This window comes from Hyperolius riggenbachi, chromosome 2 (assembly GCF_040937935.1).
Source record: "Hyperolius riggenbachi isolate aHypRig1 chromosome 2, aHypRig1.pri, whole genome shotgun sequence".
NCBI classification, from domain to species: domain Eukaryota; kingdom Metazoa; phylum Chordata; class Amphibia; order Anura; family Hyperoliidae; genus Hyperolius; species Hyperolius riggenbachi.
The window spans coordinates 499,975,766-499,998,240 of NC_090647.1; the positions used below are offsets into that span (position 1 = coordinate 499,975,766).

The 22,475-nt window shown below is 42.9% G+C and overlaps 1 protein-coding gene across 3 annotated transcripts in view; it reads right to left on the reverse strand.

The window, feature by feature from the left end:
- The window catches only part of LOC137547186 (trifunctional purine biosynthetic protein adenosine-3-like), a 79,241-nt gene that overhangs the window by 5,360 nt on the left and 51,406 nt on the right, over positions 1-22,475 (reverse strand). For all 3 annotated transcript variants that reach the window (XM_068270466.1, XM_068270464.1, XM_068270467.1), the window contains 6 exons: positions 21,594-21,746; positions 20,102-20,305; positions 16,614-16,745; positions 9,549-9,679; positions 6,373-6,514; positions 3,602-3,699 (listed from right to left, as the gene is read on the reverse strand). In XM_068270466.1, coding sequence (XP_068126567.1) covers positions 3,602-3,699; positions 6,373-6,514; positions 9,549-9,679; positions 16,614-16,745; positions 20,102-20,305; positions 21,594-21,746 — 860 coding nt within the window. The remainder of the gene's footprint in view (positions 1-3,601; positions 3,700-6,372; positions 6,515-9,548; positions 9,680-16,613; positions 16,746-20,101; positions 20,306-21,593; positions 21,747-22,475) is intronic.

Here is a 22,475-nt window from a genome sequence, read left to right on the forward strand (position 1 = left end):
TCTGAGGGCAATCTGAGCGTGTGGGCGGGTGATTGGGTGCCCGCAAGGGGCAGATTAGGGTCTGATCTGATAGGTAAAAGTGACAGGTGGTGATAGGGGGTGATTGATGGGTAATTAGTGGGTGTTTAGAGAAGATAACAGATGTAAACGATACATTTGGGAGGTAATCTGACGGCGGGTTTGCGGGCGATCTAATGGTGTGGGTGGGTGATCAGATTGCCCGCAAGGGGCAGGTTAGGGGCTGATTGATGGGTGGCAGTGACAGGGGGTGATTGATGGGTGATAGGTGATTGGCAGGTGATTGACAGGTGATCAGTGGGTTATTACAGGGAAGAACAGATGTAATTAATGCACTGGTGAATTGATAAGGGGGGGTCAGAGGGCAATCTGAGCGTGTGGGCGGGTGATTGGGTGCCCGCAAGGGGCAGATTAGGGTCTGATCTGATAGGTAAAAGTGACAGGTGGTGATAGGGGGTGATTGATGGGCAATTAGTGGGTGTTTAGAGGAGAGAATAGATGTAAACAATGGATATGGGAGGTGATCTGATGTCGGATCTGTGGGCGATCTATTGGTGTGGGGGGGTGATCAGATTGCCCGCAAGGGGCAGGTTAGGGGCTAGTTGATGGGTGGCAGTGACAGGGGGTGATTGACAGGTGATCAGGGGGATAGATGCATACATTTAACAGGGGGGGGGGGGGGTCTGGGGAGAATCTGAGGGGTGGGGGGTGATCAGGAGGGGGCAGGGAGCAGGGGGGGGGGGATAAAAAAAAAATAGCGTTGACAGATAGTGACAGGGAGTGATTGATGGGTGATTAGGGGAGTGATTGGGTGCAAACAGGGGTCTGGGGGGTGGGCAGGGGGGGGGGGTCTGATGGGTGCTGTGGGCGATCTGGGGCAGGGGGGGGAGAAATCAGTGTGCTTGGATGCAGACTAGGGTGGCTGCAGCCTGCCCTGGTGGTCCCTCGGACACTGGGACCACCAGGGCAGGAGGCAGCCTGTATAATACACTTTGTAAACATTACAAAGTGTATTATACACTTTGTATGCGGCGATCGCGGGGTTAACATCCCGCCGGCGCTTCCGTATAGCCGGCGGGATGTTGCGGCGAGCGAGCGGTGACAGGCGCCGGCGGAGGATCGCGTCACGGATGACGCGATCGCTCCGCCCATGCCCTTAAATGGACCGCCGCCTCTGTGGGTGAGCCGGTCCTTAAGGGCTCCACTTCCCGGCCGCCTCTGTGCGTTAGGCGGTCGGGAAGTGGTTAAAAGCTCTTGCTAATGCAATGCTACAGGGTATTTTTACAAAATCTCATCACTCCAGTGTGTACACACATAGGATAATATTAGCAGGAGCTTTTAAAATCACAAAGTGCTCAGAAAAGCTCTTTAAGTGTGCACCAGCCCACAGCCATGGCTGACTTTTAGGCCTCCTTTCCACAGACCGCTTATCGGCTTCTCAAACTCTCTCAACTGCTCACTGCTGCCTAGTAACTGCTTGTTGCTGCATGATAACTGCTTACTTCGGCCTGGTAACTGCTTGCTGAGCACACAGCTTAACAGTTCGTGGAAAGGAGGCCTTATTAATTCATTTTTTTTTTTTTTTTTTTTTTTTTTTTTTCTTAACACCCTCTGCCTCAGGACCGGTTCTAGACTTTTTGCTGCCTGAGGAAAATTTGAGACAGAGCTTCCCCCTCCTCTTTGATTTGAAATGATTGCACAGCACCAGACAATTTATTGATTTGATGTTCTCACATGACATGCAGCAGCTCAACACAATAGCACACTGGCTGGCTGTGAGTCTGTCACAAAAAACTGCTCAGCTACTCCATTCCTCCTCAGAATTATTGTGTTTTAAAATTAACCTAAGGTCCGTCTTCTGATGGCGCTGAAGTTACTCCCAGTGCACCCAAGTCTTCACTGCATTCGGTGTAGGTAAGCTCTGTGATTAGTTACACAACAGCACAAAGGGCTGTTTTTGTTTTTTTTCAATTTGAAAAGCTCATCTCTGCAGCTGTTGCTTATAGCTGATGTTAACCAACATAGCTGTTTTCAGAATCTGCCTACTATCAGTACTGCCTTTAGTTAGGCTTGAAGTCTAAACACTCTAAAGGTTCGTATACACGTCCGATAAAGATTGTTCGTTACGAACAATTCGTGACGTTTACACGATATTCAAATTAGACCGAAAAGATCGTTCGTATTGAACGGTTGTGTACACACGGGAACGATATAAGTATAAAGTACTGAACGACGAACGATAAAAAATGCGTGCGCAAACGGGAGTGACGTTATGACAGGCAATAAGAACATGCGTACTACTCCACAGATAATTATTATCGGACGATTTTTGTACACACTGCAACGATTGAACGATTATCTTTCGAAAAAATCCGCCGGGTTGGATCGGTCGGATTGAACAATAACTGTCGTTATCGTCCAAAAAAACGATCGTTGGAAAATTTGGAACACACGATTATCGGTCCGATTGTCGTTATCGTTCGTTTTCAAACTATCGTTATCGTACGTGTGTACTCAGCTCTAGGCCTCTTTCATACTGGTGTGTTGCATTACCCTGTTTTGCCGCAGGATAATGCTACACCAATGAAAGTCTATGGGGCATTTCATACACGGCACAATGCGACCTGTCGGAAGTGCCTGATTTAACGCAAAATCAACAGCACGTTGTCAGCAACATGCGCGGTGACTGAAAGTCATGTAAATCTACGGGGACGCAGCTTTTTAAATAAAAATTTGCACCGAAGCGTATATTTTTTCAATACACTTCCGTGCAATTCAAATTTTGGCCACAGGAAGTGAGCGCTAGAGACCCTCACTTCCTGCATGGCTTGCAGCCAGAAGGGAGATCACTGCGCATTGAAGAGGTAATAGCTGAAGGCTATTTTTAGCTAAGCGATCTTTGCAGCACAGCTATGCAGTGTGAAACCAGCCTAAGGCTTGGATAACACATAGGGCTGGTGCACACCGAGCGGCTTTTTCAGCGTTTCTGCAGCCGCTTGCGGCTGCGGATCCGCTTGGTCAATGTATCTCAATGGGGTGGTGCACACCAGAGCGGGAGGTGTTTTGCAGAAACGAATCCTCCTGGGGTGAGGAATTTTTTGGATTGCGGGTGCGTTTCTGCCTCAATGTTAAGTATAGGAAAAACGCAAACCGCTCTGAAACGCCTGTTCAGAGCGGTTTTGCCGGCGTTTTTGTTACAGAAGCTGTTCAGTAACAGCTTTACTGTAACAATATGTGAAATTCTACTATACTGAAATCCGCTGCAGCAATCCGCAAAACGCCATAGAAAAATAACAAAAAGTGTTTCAAAATCTGCTAGCATTTTGCGGATCTACTAGCGGGTTTTGGTGCGCACCAGGCCTCAAAAAGGTGTCCTGTCAGTTTTTCACAGTTGGCATCATTTTATGTGTTTCTAGGGGTGTGTTCACACATGAAAAGTATACATTTCCAGTGTAGTCAGGTAAAACAGAGCTGCACATTTCTGTACCAGTAATGTCCTGTCAATGTGTGAACCAGGCCTTGCACTAATTTCTCCCCTGAATGTGATGTAATATACAATTCTGATTCATCAGGAAGTACTCACTAGCATGAAGGAGACTGAGCAGCCATGGAATCTCTTCCCAGGAGGCTCCTCTTCTCTCTGTGATGTAGACTGCTCTGGCCATAGCTTCAGAATCTTCCCTAATCAGGACATAGAAATCACACAAGATCCAATAAAGGAGAGCTGCAGGCCTGCACTTAGTTATTTATAAATGGAAATTTATGCAGACTATCCCACTACCAGTAGCATCCATGTAGCTAAGCCAATCGCTGACCGGTATGGACAGAAATGTCCATCCATAAAAACATGCTGTGAACAGTATAAACGTGCATACACATCAATACTCTCCTGCACTGTATACTAGACCCTTGCTTGACACATTTTGGCAAGTTACAGGAAAAAGGTTTTAAAAATAAATTGTATCACTTTTTGCAAAGAAATCCTGGGAAAATTGAACGCCGGGGAGGGTAATGGAAACCCTAGATGAAAATAAACTGAGATAATTGTATCTAACTTCCTACTCCTAAAATTACCTTTCTTTCCACTGCTTTATTTTCTGTTTACTATCTGAAGAAGTAGTTAAATTCCACCTAAACTGTGCTCAGTTTACTTTTACTTACCTGGGACTTCTTCCAGCCCCCTGTAGTCCGCCAGGTCCCTTGGCGTTATCTCAGTCCCCTCCGTTCTCCTGCTGGCAGCTATGCAAGATCTGCCGTGGTAGTCTACATTAGGGGACTTGGCAAAAAACCTCATAGGGAAATTCAGCTAATGTGATTGGATGGTGGGCACCCACTCAAACTGCTAGGTTTCCAATAGGTTGTAGCAAACTACGCCCACACTATTTGGCCAATCGCGAGGCTTTGTGCTGTAGAGGGTGCTGTGATTGAAAAACTGTTCCCTATGAGGATTCCTGTTGGGTCCCCTAACCTAGAGTAGCTTCCAGATTTGTAACTGGAACTCCAGTGACTGGGTGGATGCTCATGTACCTCACCGGTCCTACGCTGGGATTCTTATTTAAGTATTTTATATAGCGCTGACGTATTACACAGCGCTGTACATAGTATATATTGTCTTGTCACTAACTGTCCCACAGAGGGACTCACAATCTAGTCCCTACCATTCTCCTTTGTCTATATCATGTAGTGCATGTATCATAGTCTAGGGCCAATTTTAGGGGGAATCCAATTAACTTATCTCTGTTTTTGGGATGTGGGAGGAAACCGGAGAGCCCGGAGGAAACCCACACAGACACGGGGAGAACATACAAACTCCTTGCAGATGTTGACCTGGCTGGGATTCAAACCTGGGACCCGATGCTGCAAGGCAAGAGCGCTAACCACTACGCCACTGTGCTGCTGTTTTTTTTTACCAAAGCTTGTTGAATATGTTCACATGGCCATACTTCTGTGTATGAGAGCATCTGTACTGTGGGCTTGAAAAGGATCTGGAAAGCCTCTGAACTAGGGATGGTCGTAGTCAGCCAACTTCACTACGCTGGAAATACGCGTAGTTTTATGCAATTATGCTTCGCCAAACTACGGCTTCGAAAACAAATATTCGCTTCGTATGAATTTCGTAGAATACGTGTTAAAATACGCAATTACGCGTAGTGCGAAGCGTAGTGTATGCGGATACTTATGCCCGTATGCAGAAAATTGTACGCATTAATTTCTTTATAAATGCATATACTGGGAACCCTTCTATGCGTACATTCCCCTTTCCAATGTGTAAATTTGTATGCATACAATCGCATGCGGAAAAATAGACGCGAGTAACGCATTCGTAGTTCACTACGCAATACACATGTTAGCTACGCATAGTGGGCGTAAGCTACGCGTAGCGGTACTTCGCTACGCGTAAATTCGTAAGCGTAGGTTTGAAACTTTGCCTATGAACTACAATGCGTAGATGCAAACTACGATGCGTAAATTCGCACTGGCGTAGTTTCTGCTTATCCCTGCTCTGAACCATCTAGAAACTTCCCACTACTGAGGTAAGTATCCAAATTTTACCCCTCCCCATCACAGGTTTGCTTTGCTGTACCCGAGGCAATAGGTGACATGATAAACATGTGTATGTACCATACAAAACATATTAATAACCAGGCGGTTTTACTTTGTTTTGCTGCCTGAAAGAGTTAATTTCTATGCATGGAAGTGTAAAAAATGCAAAAATGGTTTACATGCAATGCACACTTGAAGTAGGGCCTTAGAGGACACCTAAGGTGAAAATAAACAATTGTATCTATCCTCTTTCTCCTAGAAATGACTTTTAAGATATTCCACAGTTTTATATTTAAATCTACTTTTTAGTTGTTACTGCTTTATTGTTTTTGCTCAGTGACACATTCATTGAAATATGTCAGAGCTATAACCTATGAACAACTGACCCCTTTTATCTCGTTCCTGCTCTCAAAAGCCATTTTCTGCTAGGAAGGTGTTTTATAGTTGGAATTTCTTATCAGTGAGGGTCACATTGTAGTCTGACTCAGACAGGAACTGCCACTTACATACCTGATGTTTAACTATTTCAGGCAAAGAAAGAAAAAAAGGAACACAGCATAGTTACAGTATTTGTGTGCTAGGTACTGTACATACCCATGTCTATCTCATCATGTCACATGTCATCTCAGGTATCTTTTAACTTAACAGCTTTGTGTAATATGTTGGTGTCATATATAGGATAATAATAATTATTTCCTTATCAATAATCTTATTGCACATCAGCTAGGTATGTTTTAGTTATATATTTTTAGCTGTTGCAGTGTTGTAGACTTGCTGTTCTCCTGACAGCCACAGGTATAGTCTATGTACCTTTCCATGCCAACAGGAACTGTTCTGAGAACTTCCGTCCAAACTCAGCCAGACACATCACATCGATGGAAAACTCCTCCAGCAGTTTGCATATCGTATTCTCAAAATCTGAATGGCATGTAAAGCGCGTGTGATCGACCACCTGCATACACGAAGACAGGGCAAAATAACAGCTATGCCAAATGGAGCAGCTCCTTTCTCATACCTCCCAACTTGCTGAGATAATAAAGAGGGACACCCTAAGACATGCCCCTGCAACACCTCCAGACACACCCCTGCCACACCCCTAGTCAATGCATACTACAAAGAATCGATAAGCAAAAGATGTTATTTTACCACACTGGTCCTTTCTATTATCATTAGTTTTCCTTAAAGTGGTCTGAAACTCCGACATAAGATTCAATAAAAATGTGTTCTCCTACTTTTTATTACTCATACAGTTATCATATTTGCTTTTGTGCACAAGTAATATTGTCTGTCTACAAATTACAAGTTTCTAAAGCGTAGTTTATCTTGCCCTGAAAGCTGCCATTGCATTTTATTCCAACTGCTTTTTATTATATATTAAAATCTTCCGATGAGCTGTTCTGAACTGTGTGTGTGTGTCTGAAGCAGAAACAGAGAGTGTGAGAGTTCTCAGAGTGTTTTTTTTTACTTGTTGCACACAAATGTATTAACATTGGAATGTAAACAAAGATGTTATCTCTAGTCTTGAAGCTGAATAGCCTTTGCATAGCAGGACAAAGTGCTGTGTTTAACCATTTCAGTGATGTCCTGCTACAATTTATTTCTGGGATAGTAGAGCCGTGAGGAATCTTTTAGAGCAAAGTAGAAATGCTGACTTTCAGACCACTTTAATATTAACATTTGGAAATAAGAAATCTCTCAATTTATAGGATGGGAGTGAAGTGTAAAGTCAGTTAAGCACATTTTTCAGTAGAAAATTACAATTATTTACATAGATCTTCACATCAGTCCTGAAAGAGGGACAAATAAGGAAGAAATAAGGATGGGGATTTGGTACCCAAAGAGGGTCTGTTGCTCTAAAGGGGGACAGTTGGGAGCTATGCTTTCTCCTTCTGAAGATAGCCTAAAGAGCTGCACATCTAAAGGGATGCTGGGGGGGTGTTTGCATATTATAAAATCTTTCCTTTCCCGGATTACTTTCTGAAATGTATAACAGGCGGCAACACTAGTCCTGTCAGGTGATCTCTGTGGAATGTAAGTTTATTGAGAATTCTAAAGCCAGTAGAAATATAGTTGCTCTCCCAGAATGCTCTGGTGGGAGAATTCCATGTGATAAACAGCCTAGGCCAGGCCTCGGGAGGGCGGGGCTACTTACCAATACACAGCAATCTGTACAGTAGCTATAGGAAGTGTTGCTGATGCTGATACCAGGATATTTAGTGTAAACGTGGGTTTCCAGATTTCTGAATAATTTACTGCATTCTAATATATGTTGTTACAGTTCCTGTTTAAAGTGGAATGTAACCCAGCATTTCTTCTTTGCTCTAAAACATTATTTACAGCATATAATATGCAACCCGCATTTTTTTTTACTAGACCAGCGTTCGAAGGGTTACACAAAGAGCTTGAAAGTTGAGTGCAGTGAATTGCAGACGCATCTGAACTTTAAATAATGATACATTTAAGTAAACACAAGATAACAAGTGAGGAATGTGACACATTCTCTGACTGTGGAGAATCAGCTGGAGACAGAGAGACACTGGAAGCATGTCTGCCTGCAAAACAGCAACAAATAAAACCAATTATTAATAAAATGCAAAGTCAGCTCACACAAAGCAAAAACCTGTACTTTTGGAAACCTATAACTTCTAAATGAATAAAAATACTTATGCACAAAAGCAAATATGATAACCGTATAGCATATAAAAGGTAAGAAAACATGTTTATTGAATATTATGTCAGGGTTTTAAACCGCTTTAAACGTTTGCAGATAATCAGACAATATGGAAACTAGCATTGTGCGTTTTTTGGGTGCAAGGATTTGCATGATGTGGAAATGCAGCCTCTAGTTTGCATGCAAATTTACTGCAAATCCTGCACAAATTGAAATTGGGCCAATCAAAATTGTCAGATGGTGCATTTGTTAGGTGAAATTTCAAACCATATACAATTTACGGTAAATCTCTACTAATAAACTGAAGTCACCAGTGTGCCATTGTATCCATCATTTCATTTTTGTAACTTATACAACACAGGTACATAATGTTTATGCTGGGTACACACTATGAGATTTTCTGGCGGATTTACTGTCAGAGCGATTATTTCCAACATGTTCAATTTGCTTTCCGATCGATTTCCGAGCATTTTTCGAGCGACTTCCTATTAAAGTGAATGGAAATCGATCGGAAAGCAAATCGGACATGTTGGAAATAATCGATCTGACAGTAATTCAGCCAGAAAATCTCATAGTGTGTACCCAGCATAACAATTGTATAGCGCTTTTTTCCTGATGGACTGAAATCGCTCAAGAGCTGCAGCCACTAAGGGCGCATTCAAGGGGCCATCCTGCAGTGTTAGGAAGACTTTTTACTGAATAGGAAATGACCCTGGCCAGGATGCGAGCCCTGGTCTCCCATGTCAAAGGCAGAGCCCTTAAAGTGGATCCGAGGTGAACTTTTACTCATTGCATAATTGTGTTCCTTTCCTATTGTTTATAGGGCATTCCTCAAGCCAAATACTTTTTTGTTTTTGTTTTAATACTTTAATTCCCTATAAACTAAATAAACCACGCCCACAGGTTTTCAGAGAGCCTTGGCAGTAGCAAGGGCTCATGGGAGCTCAGTCTGGGCAGGGGGAGGAGGAGGTGTTGCTAGCCATTGATTTCAGAGGCAGAAGGGAGGAGGAGGGATTAGGTTTTTTTCACAGGCTGAATGCTCAAGATACAGATAAGCCTGCCTCTGTGTAATGTTTACAAACAGCATGGCTGCTGTCATTGTATCACAGGAAGAAATAATCATATTCTATTAAAACTGTTTGCAGCTAGATTTGCTGTGTAAACTATCTAAACTTTAGATAAGATATATAGACAAGTTACTTGTTATAGTTTGTTTTTCATATCAGATCCGCTTTAACCAGTACACTATCCAGCTGCTACAGGATCTGATGAACTGAGCAGCAAATAATTGTGTGGTGGTTGTGAGAAACCCTACCCGAGTCGGAATACCGTCCGCTACGGCCCTCCGGAGTTCCTCCACAGCACTCTTGTTGGAGATGATGAGGGCCAGCTTTGCACAGCTCCCAAGCTGCCTGAGTGTGTCAATCACAATCTTCAGCTTCAGGCCTGAAAGAATCATTTGTCAAACAGATCAGCAAACAATAGACATCAGGCTCCCTGGGTGATGCCGGATTTCAGGTCCCCTCACACCAAGCACAGCCATATTTTAGTCTACAATAAATGAAGTCATCCAGTGGCTGAAACGTCCTTCACATTTACAGCAGATCTAATCACATTGATCAAATTTTCTGGTGACCTACTGACCTGTACAAGCCAATCAATAAGTTTTTAAGTTGAACGAAACTGTGATTTGGCAAGGCAGTGGTTTCAAAGGACAAATGAAATGAGAGGCTGTCATATTTATTTACTTTTAAACAATACAAGTTGCCTGGTTGTCTTGCTGATGTATTTGGCTGCAGTAAAGTCTGAATCACATCTGAAGCAAGCATGCAGCTAATCTTGTCAGATCTGACAATAATGTTAGAAACACCTGATCTGCTGCATGCTTGTTCAGGGGCTATGGCTGAAAGTATTAGAGGCAGAGGATCAGCAGGATAGCCAGGTAACTGGTATTGCTTAACAGGCAATATATATGGCAGCCTCCATATCCCTCTCGCTACAGTTGTCCTTTAAGGGTGGCAGCTGAATTCAGGAGTGAAGAGAGACTTTGTTGAGATTATGGGGGCTTCCATTAAGATTTCCTTTTGTAAATGCTGCTTCCCTGATGTCATGCCCATCCTTGGGTTATTATAAATGAAGTCACTTGTAGATCAGAAAAGGATTGAAATGTGTGATCTGTGTAGTGGGTGATTTTAGTGTTAATGAGAACTATGGGAACAAGAAGCAAAAAAAATAAAAAATTCAAAAAGACCTTGCCGTTTATGAGAATATCAATTTTGAATACTTAATAGAAAAAATGTTTTTTTAAAATCAGCAAAATGAAATTCTGTAGCAGAATTCAGAAATGTCATTGCTATCGGGCTTCATATAGCACGTCCAGGGCTGGGAATGGGATGCAGGGCTGTTCGTTGGTAAATTGTGGCAGGGATCAACGTGTGCGGCTTCTCCATATGTCGTCGAGTATTCAGAGGAAATGTTTTGCACTAAAACCAATCTTGTCAGTCATGAGAGATCTCACACTGGTGAAAAGCCCTAGTCATGTGCAGAGTGTGGGAAATGTTTTGCACAGAAATCAGACCTTGTCAAACATAAGCGATCTCACACTGGTGAAAAGCACTATTCATGTGCAGAGTGTGGGAAAAGTCTTGTACAGAAACCACATCTTGGCCCATATGTTATTCACTTTTTCTCTTGAGTTTTCTCCTAAGTGATATTTTCAAACTTGTCAATAAAATGCCTTTTAAGCTACCCCAAAAAAACAGAATACTCAAAACAGGCCTGAAAGATAAATCGAATTTCAACTGAAACCGCGATCACCAAGATCACAATTTCGGAGTTGTTAAATCGGCAATTATCGCGATCACGTCATTTCCCCATGGGGGAAGTTTGAAGAAGTGGCTTCAAACTTCCCCAAAGTCCCGGCGCATGCGGCCTGCAGCGTTGGACATACCTTCCGCACGAGTCCAACACTGTCTGTCGGCTCTTGTGCTTGGCAAAACTCCAGGTTCCTGTACGTCACGTGACATACAGGAAGTATTCTGTGCATTAGAGCCTGCAGATGGTGAAGTGGATAGACGGGCATTACTGGACTTGTGCTTGAAGCTATGTCCCGTACTGATGCAGCTTGGGGGACAGAGGAGGCACAGAGAGATAGAGTGGCCACAGAGACAGAGCGGGCACAGAGGGGGCACAGAGAGAGACACAGAGAGAAACAGAGCAGGCATGAGACAGACCCAGAGGCGGCATAAAGAGGCAAAGGGGGAACAAAGAGAGACGGGGACAGAGGGGGAACAAACAGGCACAGAAGGGGAACAGAGCTTGATTGGAAGGAAATCATGAATCGAATCGAAATCACAATTTCAGGCAGAAATCGCTCAATTCAATTTTTTCCTAAAATCGTTCAAGCCTAACTAAAAATAATTTTTACTGTAACTTTTCATCTACTTTTTGGTACTTTTAAAATTTCAGAGTGCTGAAATTTTATTTTAACCACTTGAGGACTGCAGTGTTAAACCCCACTAATGACCAGGCCATTTTTTAGAATACAGGGTTGCGTAGCTTGGTCAGGGCGCTGCACAGACCTACAACTCACCACACAAATTTTTCCTCCTTTTAGTGTCCTTAATAGGACACTATGCTGGAGGTATCTGATCTCTGCTGCGCACTGCTCCCCGCTTCTCATAGGCATAAGCCTATGAGAGGCCACACAGAGAGAGCCACTCTGAGGGACAGCCCAGTGTCCCTCATACAGCGCTGCAGGAGATAGCAGTGCTGTACAATTGTAAACAAAGGGGAATTCTTTCCCCTGTCAGCTCGTAACAGTCTGCCAGCCGCGGCTAGCAGGCTAATCATGGAGCAGAGCTTCTTGAACCGGCAGCGAAAGGTCGCACATGCGCGCATGCGTTCCCTACCAAACTGCAGCTCCAGGACTTGACGCCGATTGGCGTTAGGCAATCCTGGTGCTGCTGCTGTGGTCACGCCCATCGGCGTGATGTGGTCATTATGTAGTTAAACAGAAGATGAAAATCTATCCCCTATGTGAAAAATCAGGAGAAAACGTGAACTAAATAAGGGCCAAGTTGTGATAGACCACACACTGGTGAAAAGCCCTATTCATGTGCAGAGTGTGGGAAATGTTTTGCACAGAAATCAGACCTTGTCAAACATAAGAGATCTCACACTGGTGAAAAGCCTTTTTCATGTGCTCAATGGTGGAAATGTTTTACACAGAAATTAGACCTTGCCAGTCATGAGAGATCTCACACTGACGAAAAGCCATATTCACATGCAGAGTGTGGGAAATGGGCTGAGCGGGAAAATGGGCTGAGTGGGGGAAATGTTTTATACAGAAAGTAGACCTTGTCAGTCATGAGAGATATCACACTGGTGAAAAAGCCCTAATCATGTGCAGAATGTGGGAAATGTTTTGCACAGAAATCAGATCTTGTCAAACATAAAAGATCTCACATTGGTGAGAAGCCCTTTTCATGCGCTAATTGTGGAAAATATTTTGCCCAGAAAACAGAGCTTGTTTCACATTCATTTAACTGCATTAAAAAAATGACTTTTTTCCTTTTGTAGATTTAAACTGGATTTTCTAAATTTTCTAAAAGTACAAGGTCTTTCTTAATAAAAAAAAAAAAAAAAAAAAAAAAGATGAAAATCTGTCCCCTGTGTTAAGAATCAGGAGAAAAAGTGAACTGAATAAGGGCCAAGTTGCAATAGATCACACACCGGTGAAAAGCCCTATTCAAGTGCAGAGTGTGGGAAATGTTTTGCAGAGAAATCAGACCTTGTCAAACATAAAAGAGATCTCACACTGGTGAAAAGCCCTTTTCATGTGCTGAATGGCGGAAATGTTTTGCACAGAAATTAGACCTTGCCAGTCATGAGAGATCTCACACTGGCAAAAAGCCATATTCACATGCAGAGTGTGGGAAATGTTTTGCACAGAAATCAGATCTTGTCGGACATAAAAGATCTCACACTAATGAAAAGCCCTATTCACATTCAGAGTGTGGGAAATGTTTTGCACAGAATTCAGACCTTGCCAGTCATGAGCGATCTCACACTGGCAATAAGCCATATTCACATGCAGAGTGTGGGAAATGTTTTGCACAGAAATCAGATCTTGTCAAACATAAAAGATCACACAATGATGAAAAGCCATATTCACATGCAGAGTGTGGGAAAGGAAATGTTTTGCACAGAATTCAGACCTTGCCAGTCATGAGAGATCTCACACTGGTGAAAAGCCCTATTCACACGCAGAGTGTGGAAAATGTGCTGAGTGGGGGAAATGTGCTAAGTGGGGAAAATGTTTTGTCCAGAAAGTAGACCTTGTCAGTCATGAGAGATATCACACCAGTGAAAAAGCCCTAATCATATGCAGAGTGTGGGAAATATTTTACACAGAAATTAAACCTTGCCAGTCATAAGAGATCTCACACTGGCGAAAAGCCCTATTCACATGCAGAGTGTGGAAAATGTTTTCCACACATTTATTTTAAACAGAAGATGAAAATCTATCCCCTGTGTGAAAAATCTGGAGAAAAAGGGAACTGAATAAGGGCCAAGTTGTGATAGACCACACACTGGTGAAAAGCCCCATTCATGTGCAGAGTGTGGGAAATGTTTTGCCCAGAAATCAGACCTTGTCAAACATAAGAGATCTCACACTGATGAAAAGCCCTTTTCATGTGCAGAGTGTGGGAAATGTTTTGCACTAAAATTAGACCACGTCAGTCATGAGAGCTCTCACACTACTAAAAAGCCCTATTGACATGCATAGTGTGGGAAATGTTTTGCACTGAAATCAGATCTTGACAAACATAAAATATCTCACATTGGTGAGAAGTCTTTTTCATGTGCTGAGTGTGGAAAATATTTTGCCCAGAAAACAGAGTTTGTTTCACATTTATTTAACTTCAGTAAAAAAAAATACTTTTTTCATTTTGTATATTTAGGCCTTTTTCACAGTGGGACGTTAAAGTCGCACGTTAAAACAACATTTAACGCAGAATAACTCACTGCAATGAAAAATCAATGACCCATTCACAGTGCACACGTTGCGTTGGTGACTAACGCTGCATGTTAAGTGAAAGTACTGCATGCAGGGCATTATACACGTTATTAGCTGCATTGGACTGTTTGCACATGCTCAGTAATGACTTGGAAACATACTTTTCATTGCCTGTATGCTCTACTGTATGCGACTGTAACGGGGCATTAAGTTGCGTTGCAACTTTTTTGGGGGCATTATGTTGTAATTTGTGTTGCGACTTTAACGTCGCATCAAAACTCAACGTCCTACTGTTAAACTGGATTTTCTAAATTTTCAAAAAGTACTAGGTCTTTTTGAAAAAAACAAAAAACATTCATTTTATTTTTACCGTTCTCCTTAACATACTCTGCAAATTTGGTGATTCTAGTTCTAGCATGTAGGGGTACCTGTTTTTTTGGACAATTAAATAAATATGATGTGTGTCCCCTCCCCCCATGTGCAGAGTATGGTAAAAGTACAGTAACCACTTGGCCCATATGCAATTCACTTTTTTCTCCTAAGTTTTCTCCTAAGTGATGTTTTCAAACTTGTTAATAAAATGCTTGTTAAGCCACCCGCAAGAAACAGGATACCCTGAATAATTTTTACAGCAATTTTTCATCTACTTCTTGGAACTTTTTCAATTCCAGAGTGCTGAAAATTTATTTTAAACAGAAGATGAAAATCTATCCCCTGTGTGAAAAATCTAGAGAAAAAGTGAACTGAATAAGGGCCAAGTTGTGATAGATCACACACTGGTGAAAAGCCATATTCACGTGCAGAGTGTGGGAAATGTTTTGCACAGAAATCAGACCTTGACAAACATAAGAGATCTCACACTGGTGAAAAACCCTATTCATGTGCAGAGTGTGGGAAATGTTCTGCACTAAAATTAGACCACGTCAGTCATGAGAGATATCACACTAGCGAAAAAAGCCCTATTCACATGCAGAGTGTGGGAAATGTTTTGCACAGAAATCAGACCTTGCCAGTCATGAGAGATCTCACACTAGCCAAAAAAGCCCTATTCACATGCATAGTGTGGGAAATGTTTTGCACAGAAATCAGATTTCATCAAACATAAGAGATCTCACACTAGTGAGAAGCCCTTTTCATGTGCTGAGTGTGGAAAATGTTTTGCCCAGAAAACAGAACTTGTTTCACATTCATTTAACCGCAATTTTTTTTTTAAATGACTTTTTTTTGTAGATTTAAACTGGATTTTCAGAATTTTCTAAACTACAAGGTCTTTTTTGTTTTTATCATTCCCCTTAACATACTTTGCAAATTTAGTGATTCTAGTTCTAGCATGTAGGGGTACCTGTTTTTTGGACAATTAAAAAAAAATGATGTGCCCCCCCCCCCCCATGGATTGGACAAGGGCTCTTGGGGAGAGGAGGAGGCTTGGCCCCCCTCTCTTCCAGAGCCCCCCAAACCATGGACCATGTGGGCTGGTATAGTTAGGGGTGCAGAGCCCAGGGCTCCACATTCTGGATATTCCAACCTGCTTGGGGGAGAAGGAGTTAAAGACATATATTTTTTTAATTTCCCACACTCTGCACATGAAACTTTTTAATGGTACAAAAAAGAGATGTAGTTGCCAGGGACCCTTATCTCAAAAACAAGGTATTTTTGAAAAAAAAATGTTGTACCCACTGTTCTCCTTTACAGATCCTGCAAATTTGGTGATTCTAGCATGTATGGGGGCTTTGCTATTAATCACTAAATTCAGCGGCCATTGACTTTAATGTTCAAACTTTTGACAGGAAAATTCATGTTAAACGCGAATGGGCGAACTGTTTGCCCGTTTGCGTTGAAAGCCTTCCCAAGCATTTCCTGTGTGTAAAATTATTTATTTTCACTACAAAGAGCAGTAGAACATTGCTTATCTCTGGTCATCAGCAAAGGCAAGATTCTCCCTTTATTCTGCCTCCCTCCTTTTCTGCTGAAGTGACTCAGCTGTTGCCAGGGTGATGTGTTTATTTAGCAGATGGACGGGAACAGGGTGAAGACACAGGCAGAGAGCTTCAGCCAGCACTGATTACATTTGCAGATGACCAGAGATAAGCAAGCTTCTACTGCTCTCGGCAGTGAAAAGAAATGATTTTACACACAGGGAATGCTTTCAAATGTTCTTATATGTACCGTAACTTAGAGTAGATACTGTACTAGACTTTTAGTTTTGAGAGAGTTACCCAACTTTAACTGGGGAGCGGTGGGGAATGGTGCCGGGTGATACTAAGCAGAGTACCATCACACTTCCCATGCTGGAAAAAATCTCCCTATGTACCCTCATCTTCTGCTCCTCCCCATCTGTGTACGTTCATAAAAGTTTACCTTTGCCAGATATGAAAACAGCCACCTTGGACATCTTAGCTGATGTTTTTTTCAGAGTCACAGTTCTTAATAACTGGACTGTGTTAATTTTCATTGCTTCTAACAGATGCCTGACTTGAACACGAGGGGAATCTGTGAAAAGAACAGAGATAAAACTTGAGATGATAAACTTTACTTGTGTAATTTAGCGTGACGTATAGCATGATAAGAGAAACATTTATATACAGTACTTAGAACCTGCCTGCTTTCCCCTTTTCCCCATTTTGAGAGAGCAGTAAATCACAGTCTTTCCCTCCTGTGGGGCAGAGACGTTACTCATGTTTAGGAACTCAACAAACAAAAAGAACAGGAGTGGACTCTGGTGAGATAGTCTAATCTAAAGACCAACACATTTCATCTTTAAAGGAAATGTAAGGTAAAAAAAGTCCTCAGTTTAACTTCTCAGGGCCCCTGTAGTCATTCTGGTACCTCGTCATTGTTCCATTCTTCTTCATTTATCTGTTCTCCCCTTCGAAAGCTGAATACATGGCCCTGAGGCTGGAAGCTTTCTGCACTTGTGCAGTTCATAAAAATTGCAACTGCCTATGTGCCACGGGAGCGTGGTCGAGGAGGTGCCCAGCCATGGCCACGTATGTGCAGTAGCCCGCGACAGGCTGAGACGGCCAGAATTCCAAGGGATACAGTGGCTGAAAAGAGCAGCGTGGAATGACCACGAGGAACCAGGAGGACTCCAGTGGTCTAGAAGAGGCCCTAAGTTAAACTGTCACTTAATATAGACTTTAAATGTAAAATAGATACACCAATAGAGGAGCAGTTGAAAAATTTGCAGCCAAAAATGAGCACAATTGTTATTTATCAATATATATGTGGTGCAATTGTTATTTTTCATAATATAGAAAGCCGTTACCCTATTTAGCGGGTGGCTACAATTAAATTGTAATTTATTGTATTATTGTTAGCGGGGATTGGGGGATGTTAAGGTTAGGCACCACTAGGGGGTCTTAGGGTTAGGCACCACCAGGGGGGGGTCTTACAGTTAGGCACCACTAGGGGGTTTTAGGGTTAGGCACCACCAGGGGGGGTCTTACAGTTAGGCACCACCAGGGGAGACTTAGGGTTAGGCACCACCAGGGTGGTTTTAGGGCTAGGCACCACCAGGGGGGCCGGTTAGGTACCACCAGGGGAGGGTTCTGTGTGAGAGTAGGGAGAGGTTAGGTTATAGTTAGGTTCAACATCAATGGTAAATTTACAGATAATGTAATACCACAATTATTTACCATTTTATTATGGTTTTTATTTGACATTGCACTTAATTGTTATTGACCTATATTGCTAGTAATATCATTATTTATCATCACACTTTTCATAGCCTGGGGGCCCATCTCACAGGGCTCATCATGATCTCCACTCACATAACAAGTGTAGCCACAAAACATCTGATCTGAAGTATCCCCTGTACCCGAGGAAGGGAAGGTTGGTAGATTGCCCCCCACAGCTATGGGTTCCCCTGCGATTACAGGGGCTGCTCCCCTTTAGTTACGGCCCAGGTGCTTGGTGAAGCTAATAGGAGAATATCAGCAATACAGGTATTACCAATATTCTTCAATTGTGCACTGGATAATGCCAATAGTAGAATATTGGTATCTGTTAGGAGTGATCTAGTTACCTCTGTAGTGGGAAGCGGTGCGGCCACCGCGTCTAAGGTCACCGCGGATCTCACAGACATCTCCTTCCGGCAGAACAGGTCTCTCCAGGTTGCATCAAAGCAGAGCAGCGCACGCGCATACCAGGAGACAGGACCTTTATGCGCTGAGGAGGCAGGTCAGTTGACCTGCCGGTCAGCTGACAGGAGTGCACTGACTCTCGCTGCTATTGGCCGGGTTTCGCTGGGCGGGTAGTTTGGAATTGCCTTTCTGTATTTAAACCCTGTGTTGTCAGTGGCTCGTTGTCTGCTGTTGCTGAAACTTCGCAGTGAAAGCTCTCAGACCTTAGTCAGATCCGTGTGTGTTTGATCCGGCAGGACCCCGGGGATTCACACTTAGCTTAGGAGATTATTATTATTATTGTATATTGATTTATTGTGTATGACCTTTTGCCTGAACCTCTGATTACTCTCTGCCTCTCGATTCTGTACCTTTGCCAATCTGATCTGTTGCCGACCTTAGCCCGAACTCTTACTCTGATTAAGCCTTCCTGATTCTGTACCTTTGCCTATCTGATCTGTTGCCGACCTTGGCCTGTATACTCATTACGATTTTGCCTGACCGACCTGTTACCGACTTTGCTTGTACGACCACTCTCTATTAACCTCCTTGGCGGTAATCCCGAGCTGAGCTCGGGGTATGCCGCCGGAGGTCGCCGCTCAGGCCCTCCTGGGCCGATTTCCATTCTGTAAAAAGCAGCACACGCAGCCGGCACTTTGCCAGCCGCGTGTGCTGCCCGATCGCCGCCGCGTGCAGCGGCGAAAGAGGGTCCCCCCAGCCGCCCGAGCCCAGCGCAGCCGGAACAAACAGTTCCGGCCGGTGCTAGGGGCTGGATCGGGCGGCTCTGACGTCAGGACGTCGACTGACGTCCATGACGTCACTCCGCTCGTCGCCATGGCGACGAGGAAAGCGAAACAAGATAGGCCGCTCATTGCGGCCTATCTTGTTACTTTCGATTGCCGGAGGCGATCGAAAGTACGCTTCCGGAGCGCCCTCTAGTGGGCTTTCATGCAGCCAACTTTCAGTTGGCTGCATGAAATATTTTTTTTTTAATTTAAAAAAAACCCTCCCGCAGCCTCCCTGGCAAAATAAATAAACCGCCAGGGAGGTTAAGTGATAACCCTTGCCACCTGTATATTACTGTGCACCCAAAACACGTGTGATCACACATTGAATAAAATACTGACTTTTGTTCTGATAGAGCTGGTTCTGATCATCAGATACCTCACTGATCATTACAGTATCATTACTGATATTACACTATAAATTTACCTAGCGTTCCTCTCACACTTACTCTCCACTACCTACTCCTAACACTAACCTATGCCTAACACTAACCAAACCCTACCTACGCCTAACACTACCCTACACCTACCACTAACCTAACCCTACCCTCCCATAACATAAAAAGGGTAAATATCCGTTTTCTTTACTGTAATGAGTAAAAAACTTTATGTATAAGTAAATACAGTATGTTTATTGCACCATCTACAGAACTAATTTATTCTAATATATGATATTTCTGAATTGGGCAGTGTCACTTTTTGCCACAATATACTGTTGTGATGTCCGGTGAGATGACATAATTCAGTGGTTGTAGTGAAAGGGTATATACACAAATGGTGCAATACTCATGAAACAGGACCGTCAGGTTTATCATCATTGTTCCTGGGCAACAAGACCCTAACAGTCTATGAGGCCTATTTATAAAGGGCTGGAAAAAATGATCTTTTGCAATTTTTTCAGTAGGAATCTAGGTTGGTGTCATTATAGGGAAATGATTACCTGTGGAATGTTGAGTTAGACCTCCCACCATCCAGGCCTCCTCCTCACACTGGATGTCTACTAGAATCTGCTGGGCCACGTTCCTCTGCGCTATGATCAAAACTCCTAATCCACAGCTAAAGTTGCCCAGTAGCTGCTCCTCTGACAAACCTCCCTCCTTGTACAGCCAGGAGTACAAAGCTGGGATCCTCCAGCAAAGAGCATCTGTAACAGAAACAAGGGAGAAAAACAGAAAACGGTCCAACATAGTTCAACCATATTTATATGGTGGAATGAAGCTGTTTACAAGTCCCATCTGGCCCATAGTAAAAAACAAAACAAAAAAATAACCCACTACAGAGGCCTCTGAAGCTAGATGCATTGGACCTGGGGTGGAGAACATCAGGACTAGATTTCTGCAGAGGGCACATAAGCTGTAGCCTAGGAGGAACACTCGGATGGAATTGTGTGCTGCTACACATAACAGGAGATGGGAACTCCTTTGCAAGGCTCTATGTACCTCCAAGAAGCAGGCAATGGTTCAGATCTTAATATGATTTGCAGGTCTTGTGCGCTCCTCCCTCTGACTCAAACAATATGTTCACACGGTATATATGTACTTCTGTCAACCAATTGGATCGCTATATACCTAATTGAGTGTGTACCTCAATAAGAAAAATGAACTCACAATCTTCCAAGGTTAAATGCGCATATCAAACATTACAAAGCCGGCTGGCGTCTCCTCCACTCCATAGGCTCCGCGGAGCCTATGGAGTGGAGGAGACGCCAGCCGGCTTTCTAATGTTCGATATGCGCATTTAACCTTGGAAGATTGTGAGTGCACTCTTTTAATATTTTATATTTTAAATAAACGGTATTACACCATGTTGAGTCCTGCTTGAGTCCTAGGGGAAGAGGCGGATATAGAACACAGCATCTGACACTACTACAAACAAGCGCTTTGGCTGGTCTGTGCTGGGTCAGCACAGACAAACGGTGAGAGGCTTTGTTGAAATACGGTGGAAGTGTCACTGGGTGTTTTGTTACAAAATTCAGGGAACCACTGGAGATAGATCTTATAAAGGGAGTGGTGAACCAAGCTGCCATACAATATTACCCTATGGAAGTGTGTTTTGCTTTTATGGTCTGAATACTGAGGAGGCGTGATTGGAGCAGACTGGTCGTGTGGGATCATTGACAAAGTGTCACAAGCGTGTTTTGCCGATCAATTCAGGTTGGCCTACAGATCTGGTGAGCGTATAAAGTTTATCATAATTGTGCAAAGAAGATTTGATGAATGAAGGACTTTTAAACTTGGACTTTAAGAAAAGGATTTTTCTCTAGGATCATGTTTTGAGATATTATGGACTGATTCTATTTGGGTCTGGGAGTGTGTAATTGTTGAGCGCTATACCACGTTTTAATTTCAATGGTTCAGATCTGACTGGTAGGTGGACTTACCCTGAAATGTATTTTCACCGAGCTTACAGTATGCCACATAATGAGACCTCACCTATAACAACTCCTGTGGACCTTGGGATGTAGCGGAGGATGCTCCCTGCTAGGCCCCCTTCAGTAAGCGGGATGCAGGCTTTTATTTGTCCGGTCCGTAGAGTGTGGATCAGGGTGCGGCTGTATACTGGTGTAGACATCATGACCAACTCACCTAGATAAAAAAACATTAGAGAAGCATCGCATTAATGTAGTGTTGAGTGAAACAAGGGAGGTTCATTAAACCGATTTATCAGGAACTCTTGTAACTATTCCAGGCAGAATCAGGGAGACAACAAGATTATGCAAACCTGAAGTGAAAATAAACGGATGCAAAAAACAGTTGAATCTTGTTCCCCTGCTCCAAAATAGTACTGTACTAAAACTGTCCTTTTAAAATTGTCTTCTTTCATATTTGAAGGTTAAAATTCTAGCTCTAAACTTTTGATTATTTTCCTGACTACAATTTTTTTTAATGTTAGTCAGCTCCCACATAGACAATCCTTTAACTATATTGAACTTTTTTTTTTTAATCTGTCTCCTGCAGAAGTGTTTCTTAGTCGCACAGGATTTTGTCAGCCGTATTTAGCTATCAATGACCGTAAAGAAACTGTCAGTTAGTCACAAGCTAGTTCTATGTAGGATTGGGACTTAAAGTGAACCTCCAGACTAAAAATCTACTCAGCAGAACTGAAAAGGCTTGGTGTTTCTTTAACAGTTTCACAGCATCAGAGCTTTGTTTTTCTTATAGAAGTCTCATTTTTAACTGCATTTTTAGCTAAGCTCCGCCCCATCAAATAAAACTGCCCGGGCTTTCCCCCCCTGGTGCTGTGCAAAACATGATGGGATTTCCTATGTTGTTATTCACGTTGCCTAGCAACCGGGTGAGGTGATCAGGACACAG